The sequence below is a fragment of the Castor canadensis genome, chromosome 2 (assembly GCF_047511655.1).
Source record: "Castor canadensis chromosome 2, mCasCan1.hap1v2, whole genome shotgun sequence".
Classification (NCBI taxonomy): Eukaryota; Metazoa; Chordata; class Mammalia; order Rodentia; family Castoridae; genus Castor; species Castor canadensis.
Window position 1 is genome coordinate 148822204 of NC_133387.1, and position 12269 is coordinate 148834472.

General features: G+C 36.3%; 1 protein-coding gene across 10 annotated transcripts in view; it reads right to left on the reverse strand.

Annotated features, from left to right (window-relative positions):
* Positions 1-12269, reverse strand: part of Bnip2 (BCL2 interacting protein 2) — a 32817-nt gene that overhangs the window by 7599 nt on the left and 12949 nt on the right. For 3 of the 10 annotated variants that reach the window (XM_074066092.1, XM_074066086.1, XM_074066093.1), the window contains 3 exons: positions 12097-12132; positions 9067-9114; positions 4566-7158 (listed from right to left, as the gene is read on the reverse strand). In XM_074066092.1, the coding sequence (XP_073922193.1) occupies positions 7038-7158; positions 9067-9114; positions 12097-12132 (205 nt within the window). In that variant the 3' untranslated portion in view covers positions 4566-7037. Of the gene's footprint in view, positions 1-3613; positions 7159-7835; positions 9115-12096; positions 12133-12269 lie in introns of those variants that run through there. The other 7 variants (XM_074066088.1, XM_074066087.1, XM_074066090.1 and 4 more) reach the window with 6 other exon arrangements.

The window sequence follows — 12269 nt, forward strand, 5'->3', positions numbered from 1 at the left end:
CCATCGATCTACTCATACTCCCAAACTTCTATCTCCTGTCCTGACTTCCCTGCCCTTGTACCCACAGGTAAAACTCTCTATTTGATATTGAATGAAAACACTCAAGTTGGTGGCTCAAATTAAATTTGTACAAAACCAAATTCCTGATACCAACCTTCCAAAAATTGCTGTCATCAGTAAACAGTAAATCTAGTCTTGCAGTTAAGCACAACTCAAAAATGTGAGTGAACATAACTTCTTTCTCTCTTAACCCAGTTTATCCAAACTGGGTTAATCCTTTCAGCTCTTCTTTCCAAACAGTTTCCATCATCTTTAATACTATCACTCTCAGTCATCATCATTTGTTGCTAAAATTAATGACAGGTCAATAAGTGGTCATGGATTTTTGTCTGTTTTATTGAAAGCAAACTGGGTGTCTAGAACAGTAATAGGAATAGATAGAATGTTTGTTCAACTAAAGATAAACATCAGTAAGATAATGTGTGGAGGGGAGGGGGCTGAGAATGGAAAGGAGAGGTCCCCATAGGAGACAAGAACTTTACAAGATAGGAGGACAGAATCTTGTGTCTAAGAATTATCTAGAAAACAGCAATGCAGTATTTAAATGTCTGTTAAAATTAGTGGAAATTTTTTTCTAGTTATTTTTTGTGATTTTCACATAAGCATTTGCATCCTTTTAATACAGTATAGATGTCATTTATTAAAATGTGCATCTTTACTATTTCTTCACATCATTCATCTGTTTAAGACTACCTTACCAGTTTCTCATCCCAGAGTAAAAGTCAGAGTTCTTCCAGTAGTTTGTAAGGCCTAAATGATGTGCTTTGCTTGGTTTCTGGGACATTTCACTTTCACTCTACTACCCTTCTGCCCTTATCACTCAGTTTCTCACTTTGCTGCACTCATACTGGTCCTCTTTTTTGACATGACAAGCATGTTCTTGCTTGAGGGCCTTTGCATTGGCTATTCTTTTTGTTGTGAATGTTCTTCTCAGATACCTACATAGTTCAGTTCCGTATTATCTCCCTTCTTCCTTACACTGATTTATTTTCATTGATATCAACAACTGAGCTGATCTATGTGTGTTTATTCTGTCTTTATCCACTAGAATAGATATCCAGAGACTTGTTTAGTACTTATCATATAGAACAATGTGCACAGTATGTATATATTCAAAAAGTATTTGTTGAGTGAATAAAAAACTTAGTGGTATGTCCAAGTATTGATATAAATATTAGAAATATATTTAAAGTGGGACCTAAAATCTTCTATTTTTACTGAGGAAACTAAGGCAATGAAAACTTCCAGACTTTTACAACTACATTTAACTACCTACTGATATCCATGCCCTTACTACTCTACATTCCTACCTGGTCTGTCACTATACATGTTTTTATCTAAATAAATCTTTCTACATTTGCATCAGGTGCTACCCCTCTAGTTCATTTGAGGATACTGTTCTGACAATTCTATTCTCTCCCTCACCACCAAAGTTTTCCCTTTGGTCATTCCTATCAGCAAACAAGCCAGTGGTTACTTCTTCCATCCTGGGAAAAAGAAGAGCAAACACCTCATTTCCCAACACCTATGCTCTATTTGTCTGTTCCTCTTTGTAGAAAAACTCCTTAGAACTGTCTATAGTCACTGCTTCCCATTCCTTTTTTTCTCCTAAACACACAACTAGTAGTCTTTTGACTCTAGCACTGTAAAAAAAATTGGTAATGGTCATCGTGGGATTGCTAAAGTGACAGCTCACATCAGATCATCTGACACAGCTGATTACTCCTCCCTCTTTATTGAAGGATTTTTGCTTTGCTCTCAGAGCATTTCCCTTGGAGTCTATTCCCTAATTTAATAGCTAGTTCATCCTCTTTTCCTTGAACTTTTTTTTTTTTTTTTTTTTTTGGTATTGTGGTTTGAACTCTGGGCCTTGTGCTTGCAGGCACTATACCACTTGAGCCACATCTCCAGCCCTTTTCACTTTAGTTCTTTTTCAGATAGGGTCCTGAAATTTTCCCCCAGGCTGGTTTGAACCATAATCCTCCCATTTATGCATCTTGAGTATCTGGGATAAAGGGCTAGGCACCACCATGACTGGCTTATTGGTTGAGATAGAGTTCCCCTAATTTTTTGCCTGAGCTGGCCCTGAAGCTTGTTCTCCTGATCTCCCTGCCTGAGTAGCTGGCATTATCCCTGAACTTTTCATGTCACAGGACACAGTCTCTTGACTTGTCACTTTCTGTCTACACCCATTCCTTAGTAGTAATATTCATTATTATGGCTTTAAATACTTTTGTTGATGATTCTCAAATTCACTCACCCACATAAAACTTCTCACTCCCAGATCTAATTTCCTATTTAACATCTCTAGCCACAGTTGAAAACCATACTCCTATGGCCTTTCACAAAATCTTGGAATTCATCCTAACAAATCCTGTAAGTGCTACCTTCAAAATACATTTAGAATGCAACCACCATGTCCAATATTGTCATCCTGATCTGAGCCACTATCAGTCATTTGAATTATTGCATAGCATCTTGATTTCCCTCTCTCTTGGGTTCTACACATACCATCTACACTTTAATCCAAACTCACAATCAGTGTGATCTTTCAGATCTTGCCTCTCCTCTGTTCCAAACCTCTCACAGCTTCCACACAGCCTTTCCAGATATAAATGCTTCTTTGCAATTTCCCTGACCATGACAGCAGAGCCTTTGTGATGGCTGCTCTTTCTGCCTGGAATGTTCCTCCCCAGATATTTATTTGGCTAACTCTCTTTGCTCAAATAGTTTCTACACAATAAGGTCTTAAGTGATCACCATATTTAAAATATCAATTCCCACATCTACTGTGGAACTTCCCCAAACTCTTTATTCTTGCTTAGTTTTTCAGATGGCACCAATCATGTTCTAACACATTACATAATATGTGTGTGTATATACATGTGTGTATGTATATGTATGTGTGTGTATATATATATGTGTGTGTATATACATATATATATGTATTTTTTCTTACTGCATCACCCAATGGAATGTGATCTCCATGGGGCATGGAGTTTTGTGTTTTGTTCCGAAAGAAAACTGGGCGTCTAAAGCAGCAAGTACCCAAAACAAAAGGAGTAGAGTAAAACATTTGTTCAACTGAAGGTAAACGTTAAGATAACATGTGGAGAGGAGGGGGCTAAGAAGGGCAAAGGGCGGCCCCCACAGGAGACAAGAATTTTACAAAGTAGGAAGACAGAATCTTGTGCCCAAGAATTATCTAGAAAACAGCGATGAGGTATTAAACATCTGTTAAAATTGGTCGCCTTAATCCTAGACTCCTAAAACGTCCGTGTGTGTTCAGATCTTTCAGGAGAGGTATCAGCACAGATTTAACGCACCCCCTCGGTCTGGACTTTAGGAAATTCGAAGTATCCCGTCCTGCTAGAGGCTAAACTCGTTCTTCTGTGGGGGTTTGCAGCGGCAGAGTCGGAAGAACGACTGCAAACGCCCAGCAACGCGGGACAGGAACGGGGGACGGACACCGTCCTCCCGGCGGCCACGGTCCCCACCTCCGGGCCCCTCGGAGCCCACCTCCGCTTCCCCGGCCTGACCCGGCCCAACTCACCGCTTCCCGTGGGGACCGGGCTTCCCACTGCCGAACGCGCAGAAGAGGCGCGGCTAAGAGCCCGACAGGAGGCGCCCACTTAGCCGACAGCCTCTCCTGCAGCCCGCAGAAACCACAGGCCGGTGACCCGGAAGTGCTCGCGGAACCCGGAAGTACCCCCACGACGGCGGGCGGGAGGACCCATCCACCACTCCTTAGTGAGAAAGGGAGGGACCTTCACACCCGGAGCTACGCAGCAGGGCTACCGGGTCGCTCTGGAGGTTGGAATTTTTAGATTCATCATTACATGTACAATTTAAAATGTGAGGCGGGCATTCACATTGTATTGTGTGGGTTTTTACTACTGCAAGACTAAACAAGACTGAATTCTGAAGATAGCAGGGAATGACTTAACCATTCAAACCAAGACTGCGATTAAGGTAGCCTGGCAAGGTGTTAGTTTGATTCCTTAATAATTTTAATTTTGGAGAATTTGTATTTCAAACTTGTGGCTAATATACAAGTCAAATATATCAGTATTTCGAGTTTGCATACTGCCAAATTCCCTTAGACATCAGTGCGTGGCATCCTAACTGGTTGGAAGGCTGCAGTTACAGTGACAGCCCTTTGGCTCCTGAGCAGCCGAGTGCAAAAACAAGTGTTGCCAACTGCAACGACCGCCTGTCCACAGACTAAACAAGTTCTCATTTATGCATGTTTTCATTTTCAGCCTCTTGTAATTCCATCCTTGGATTACCTACTAAAGTAATTCAAAACTATGAAATACAAGGTGATTACAGTTTAAATAATGTTAAAAACTAAAGCAAACTGAACCCTTCAGCCCCCCCAAAATAGGAAGTACCCTGACCACAGAAAGAGAAACAAGAGTAAAGATCTGAAATTACTTGAAAGGCTTACTCGATAATTCAGTAAAACTTTGATAACATAACTAAAGAAACGTAATGAGGCAAAATCAAACTTTCAATTAATTTATTAAAATTCATTAACGTTGCAAAAAATGATGTGCACAACAGGACATAAGTTATTGTGTTCCTAACAAGTCAAAGGAAAAGAAAATATTACATTTGTTTAGTAAATCATGACCAACCCTAGTATTTCTTACAGGGACAACACCACCTTGAACAGAGACATCAGAACTATATAACATCATCCTAATAGTAATAAAAAGGTCACAGTAAGTTAATTTTGCCCAAATGACATTATATGTACTGTGGTAATGAAAATATTTTTGAAAGAAACATATATGAAAGTGCACTAGTGTCTAAGAAATTCTGAATTGTGTTCTATGTGAAGTGTTCTAAGGGTTGTGCAAGTCAGTGGCCCTGAACACCACCTACTAGCTAGATTTATGTAAATAAAAATTAAGCAACTGTTAAAGTCCACATACAGCAGGTGCAGTGCAAGTAGCTGGTATTTTTCAAGTTCTTTCTTTGTCAAACTGAATGTGAAAATGCACGAAAATTCAAATACAAATGTCTTAACCTCTTAGAAGAAGTCTTGTAAGAATCAGAGAGCTATTTGAAGCAAACAGCTTAGTTTGAATGCACTGAACTCTTGATTTTCAATTGGTGCTTGATTTGTTAAGTGCTGTGTATGAGTTTTTCCTAGCATTTTAAAACTTAGTTCTCAAAATGAAAGAAATTACCTCTATTATATATAGTTGCAACCAACTGTTCTATTCAAATGTTAGTGTCAGTCCTTCCTTTTCAATATACTTTATTTCAATTACCATTCAGAACTTTAAAGGAAAGTTACATTACTGAGCCTCCTTGGGGATGTTTTCAAATTCCTTCTTGAGGACAGTGAAGAAAGGGCTTCCCCAGGCAATTCTTTTGTACTAGCTTAGAAAATTACATAGACTCTACCCCTCTTCCCTCCTCAGTTTACTATCCCATGCAATCTAAGTTCTTGCCTCTACTTGTAACTTAAACTACACAGTTTTCATTCCCTATGACAAGATGAACTCTTCAACACCAAAAGGCCTAACTTATAAGTACATTAATTCCTCTTATTTACTCCATCCTCCTAAGATTTGCTTGTGACCCACTTCTTAAATATCCATATAGGATGGGGAAAAAACAAGCATGAAAACAAAATACAATGGGGTAGCCATCTCTACCTGTCAGCCTCTTTTTGCCTTCCATCTGATCAAACTATGTTGACAATTTTCTACTGACCACACAGGAAAAAGAAGGCTTACATATATAGTCTTACCAAACAGATCAAGAAACTGGCCTTTTCTGCCAGATATATCCTAATACTAATTATTATTAACTAGAGAAACCTAACAAGCCACTTCTGCATTAAATCACTTATCCAAATTCCCTGAGCACTCACATAAACATCCAAACAGTAATGTGATATATGAAGGAAATCTACCCAAAAGCAGCCTCCTTACTTTTTAAAACTCTAGAGCTGTGAAGAAATTCTAGGTACAGATATTTACTTGTCCAGCAGATTTCAGTATTCAGTGCAGTCACTACATAGTGGTATCTATTCTGAAAGCCTACATTACTGTTTACAAACTGTGAAAAAGGAAGTAACAAACTTTAATTTGAGCCCTATAGTTGCTAATCCACTGTGTTCAAACCTGCTTCTGTAACGGAGACAGAGGAAAGTGTGGATTCTCACCACAAAAACAGTCAGCTTTTCCTCCTTCAATCCATGTTCTCTTTATTCACATACTGGATGTAGCTATGGACTTTCCTGTTGGATACAAATAATGGTACCAACAACTGCCAATAGAGTACTTCCTTAAGAGGGACACATTTAGTGGGCATCTTAGGTAACAGCTAAGTTTTTAATCTCTTTGTAAAGGTTTTTTTCCCTTTATCTTTCAACTGTGCTAACTAAACTCTACTTAGAATCGTATTTCTTCATATTCCCCTTCACTCCTTTGAGTTCAAGACTATTATGTGTAAATGTAGCGTCAATATCATGACTTTCATTGGTGCTGGTTTAGGAACATGATCAAGTAGAACATGGAATCAAATTATTTTATAAAACAAACAGGAATAAAAAGGGGGTATTCAGAACCTAAGTGTAGCAAAGATGGTGAAGAAAACATTGAATTAAGCCAGTGAAATTAGATCCATGACCCCAGCAGACAGACAAAAAAACCCCACATAATGTACCTTCACCTCAATCAGTAATGGAAATTAACATCAAATAATATGGGAAATTGTTAGATATAAATTAAAAATAAACTTAATAAAAACACTTATTGTGGGCACATCGCTATACCAGATTCCATTAAGGTATAGGTTAAAGCAAGTATCCTTAAGGTAGTACTTCATAGCGTGTTCCTGTCATTACAATAAGTGTTATCACTGTTCCTTCTGAAGTTGTAAAACATGGTCTCACTCTGTAGCCCAGGATGGCTTCTAATTCATGATCCTCCTGCCTTAGCCTCTTGAGGGCTGGGTTACCAGGCTTGAACCACCCTGCCAAGCTGTTCACTCTGAATTTTAATGTTCTGACACAATATAGGCTTACTTGCATTTTCAAAAAATTTAGAAAAACATCCCTTTTGCAACAAGTTGTATCTGCAAAAGCAAAAGTTAATAAACACAATAAAGAGTTGAAATTTTTTGTAGTTTTGAAATGGAAGAGTCAAGAACTTAATGTGCTATTAAAGAGGTCAGCCCGTTTTGAGAAGATAAAGACATACAGATGAAAGACTACTTAAAATGTTCTACAAGTATGGTATCTATCTAATCATAATAAAACCCAAGATGATCTTCATTCATAATTCTCATATGGTTAAGTTCAGAAGGAATGCCTAGGTAGTTACTGTTAAGTTACTTCTTTAACACAAAGTGTTTCTCAGGTTTCAGGCAAGTATTTCATAACGGTTTTGGCTTAATGTCACTGTAATGACATTAGTACAGGATGCATAGCTGTTGGATCCAAGTTAAGAGGCTGCCAAGGGATACCTCATTCAGGGAATCCTCTAGCATCTCCCCTAACTGGATTTAAGTTAGCAGATCAAGCTTATGACTAAAGAAAAATTCCCTTTCACAACAGAAACTTTACACTAAAAAATGAAAGGGTAAAAGCCATGTGTGTGTTCAGTACAGGAGAGAATAAATCTGCTTCAATTTTGCTACTCTAGGCCACTCCAATAAAAGAATTTCCAGGAAGGGATACCTTCAAATATGGAGGATATAACCTCATTAGATATGTATATGTAATTCAAACATATGACAATAGTAGACCAATATGTTGTTCTAGGATGACTTTATAGTTAATTAAGGTCTGTTTGGAGGCACAAATAACATTTATTTTGATGTAAAGGTACTTACAAATGAAACAAGGAGTTTACATGTTTGTATCAAATGTGTCACCCCAAACAGCACAATATAATGGTGCTCTAAGACTTTCAGTATTAACCTAATTTACAGTATTATCACACATGATTCAATAGAAACTCAAAAGCACACCATATGTGACTAGGTCAAATAACTACTGAGTTCAAATAACTGACATTCTAAGCATTTTGGTAATGTTCACAAGTGAGCACAGTTTCAAAAGCAGCCCATTTTTCTAGAGAAAGCTGTGCAGTGAATACTCATTACATTCTCTGCAATACTACACAGCACTCATGCACTCATGCGATTGACACCTGACACACAACTCCTTTCACACTGGTGAACAAATCCATGAATTTTTTTTTTTTAAACAGCTCTGACTCTGGGCCAGAAGACAGAATGTCCCATATGTACATACACACAAACCCCAATTTCTAGCCTCTCAAAAGTTCTAAAAGTGGCTTTTTGACTTGTCCTTCAAAAAGAAAAGGTGTGCAATGCACTTGTATTTGTGCCTTTGAATTAAGGAATATACATTAAAGTGAAGAAAAGTTTGAGATGGTACTAATCTACTTATATTATAAACATGATCTTTGGATATTCATGAGAATCAGTTTAACTGTCCCTTGCCTTAGAGCAACTTAATTTTCTAAGTTACCCAGGAAATGTATTCAACCATTTACAAAAACAAAAATTCTAACATGCACTTTACAAAATTATGGTCTTATTTACCTACATATTCTTCCACAGATAGGTATACATTAAAAAATATTGCTCAAAAACATAAAAAATATATTATTTCTTTCCTTTGCCATTTATGCATATAAATATTTTACTGAAGATGGATCCATCATTCAATAAACAAATGCAAAATTGCCTTATATAAAGTGTAGTTCTCTGCTATTTAGCAATATAAAATACAAAATGATTACACTATAGCCATTAAAGAGCTAAATTCAAGAGATTTGCAAACAATACTGTGGTGAACAGTTCCTTGTACAAAAAGTCCATCAAGAAAAAGTCAAGTCAATTTTTTAACAGATTATGTAAAACACAAGCCAATAAATGCATTATAAATGCAATAAACAGTACTGTTTCACCAGCACATTCCTCACTTTTGTTTGGACTAGAAGCCAAACTTACTGTTCACTTTTCGGTTCATCTTGTTTTCCATTAAGCTCTTGATCAACTCTGTTTAATGAAAAACATGGACGATTAAGCGCCAGCAACCGAGCAATTTTGTTTTAAAAAAATGACTTTTAGTATAGAATATTATTCTGTTAAAAAACAAAGCTTTGCAAGGAAGCAGATACAGTAAAAAGATTACCAAATAATTATTTCCCCAACCAGAAAGATAAAGAATTTTTATAGGCAAGAGGACACTGGGCAAGAAATGTGAATGTTGTTTCTTTAAAGATTATAAAATACTTATACATATACACATATAAACTTCTTAAAAGTTCATGACATGTAGCTTGGCTATGGCAGATATCCAAGTGCTAAGCAACTGGCAAAAGGAAATACAGCTCCCTCAAAAATGATATTGTTAATTGTAAATACAGGAATGTCACTAAAGCACCCAATTGATTAATTAATATTTTTAAATCCAGGATTAGAATTGCATTCTTACAGAAATCTTGTCATTTTCCAGACATCACTAGCACACTGTCTGTGAATGCCTTTCATTAATTTTGATAGTAAGAAGCCATAAGAATTTTAATGTTCAAAAATACCTAAATGTGCATTAGAAATCTCACTGGATTAGTGGTAAATTGGACAGAGGTCATATCAAAATTTAGGCACATGGATACTAAAAAAATTACATCAATTTCCACACAGTAACTATAGATAACTCTTCAAATATAACATGCAACAGTCTATTACTATTATGTTTGTAGTTTGAATAACCAATGTGGGAATGTGTAAAACAATCTGGTACAATGTAGGCAAATACTTTTCACACTTACTTCCATTAGTATAATCATCAGCGCCCATTACTATCATCACCTGATTATCAGTGAATCAGACCTAAAAGCCCTGGCCTATTGTAAAGCCAAATTAACAAAATTAAAAAATATTCTTACTGGCATCAAATATTTGAAAGGTTCATACCCCTGATAAGGTATGCAATATATATATAAATGGTAACTTTTTTGAATCTGAAAAAGTGTTATGAGCTAATACCATAGCTACTTTTTAAAGTCTGCTGAAACATTTTTAATCCATGATACTTGCATGGCCACACATGCTGTTGAAAGAAACACTGGAAACATTTAAAACTGCTATACCCCAACACTAAAACACCAGTGCTTTGTCATGGACATGTTAAGCTTCCCTAAGTTTTGGTTTTAAAAACATGTTACTATATTTAAATTTAATTGAAAAAATTCAGTCTTACCATTCTTGAACTGACAAGGATTTAGTATTTTTTAAAGCTAAAAGAGCTTTGTATCAACACTAAGAACCGGGAAGATAGGTATAATAATCCTATTTAAGGTGAAACACATGCAAAAGTGAAAAACAAAATTTAAGATAAAGTAATAGAGAGTTTCAAACAATGTATCTAAATAAAAAATATGAATCTGACTTTTTTTCTGATGCCTAAATTAACTTTTGACAGTTAATTAAATGCTAAAAACTTAAAAAAAAAAGACAGCATGAAGTACATTTCATCAACAAAGGGCACCTTCAGGAAGTAGCTGGCTTCAAAATATTCTACAATTACAGGTTTTAAATTTTAGTCACTTGCCTGGCAAATGCATAACAATGCCTAGAAAGGAATGAGAAATCAAAACAAAAAAAAAATTTTTTTTTTTGATGATACGGGGGTTTGAACTCAGGGCTTCACACATGCTAGGTGAGCGCTCTTCCACTTGAGCCACTCTGCCAGTCCCAGGAATGAGAAATCTGCATGGTCTAAAATCACTGTCCACATCTCTGTTAGTGTTGGTTAAACTGTAAAGTATCACAGAGAAATGTAAAACTATGATTCTACTAAACCAGGGGTACTGAAATCTCACTCACCAACAGAACCAAAGTACGTTTAAAGTTTAAAAATATTCCAGTAACAGTTATAGTTGGTTCTACAGATGGTGAAAAAATAATACGTATAAATCTCTCACCTTAATCTTAGCTATGTTTTGTTAACTATCAAAAATTTAAAAATCTATTAACAAGCTGGAATCTCAACACTTGGGAGGCTGAGGCAGGAGGATCACTGAGTTTGAAGCCAGCCTGGGCTACTGAGTGAGACCCTGTCTCAAAAATCTAACAAAGAATGAAATCAGATCCTAATCCTACACTTTCCAAACTTACTATATAAACAGGTAAACAATTTATACCTTTGCCTTTCATCTTCTATGCCAATATATTATAAATAGGTTGTTATGTTCAAAGCAGAAGTATTCAAAATTAAATTTAAAATGGGAAGCAGGTGTTTAACTATTAAATTGAACTTTTAGGTATTTTATCACATGTAAAATTTGACTGGTTAGCAGGCTATTTAATTTAAGCATACAAGGAAATTAATGTTGGTTAGCCAAAGAATATACGCATTGCAAATATAATCCTTAACCCCACAGAAATAAATTTAATCCTTTAAAAATTCTGCATAAAATTTTTCTTTTTTTTTGGAGTCATGGTCTTGCTAAATTGCCCACTGGCCTCCACTTGCAAGCCTCCTGGTTTAGCCTCCCAAGCGTTGGGATTATAGGCCAGCACCACCAGAACTAAGAAGTTCTGTTTTTTTTTTTTATTTTCTGGGGACTGAAGTCGGGCCTTGCACATTCTAGGCCAGTTGTACTGTATACCCAGCCCTGCATAAATATTTCAAAAGCACAACTTAGAGATTTAAAGAAAGTGGTGAAATAGTTAGCTTTTAAAATAGCAGTTTGTATTTTAAATAGTATGTTTTGTAATTTCTCTGGTTTCACCATCAGTGACCAGACCAGCAAGAAAAGAGTAGGAATTATATATGGTATTAAAACAGGGTGAATCCAAGTCATATTCAGCATCAGGGAACTTTGGGTTCACCCTGTATTTGGATATTGGGGTATAGTTATATTTACAAGTGCTAGTATCTTTGTCTACAAGCTAACCAACCAATAAGAAGAGTTAGTGTGTGCAATGCAAATGGACTAGTCTAGATGCAACCCAGTCAAGGTGTGCATATACCTTTTTTGTTTCTTTTTAAACTTTTCTTCTTCATACCTTGGTAGGGAAGAGTTATTTCAGTAAATACATGTTATGAGATTAACAGAAACTAAAAAGAAAAAAAACCCCCAAAACCAAAAACTGGTACTAAAAAGAAACTTAAGTTAGCAGGCACAACTGTTTAACATGAAATA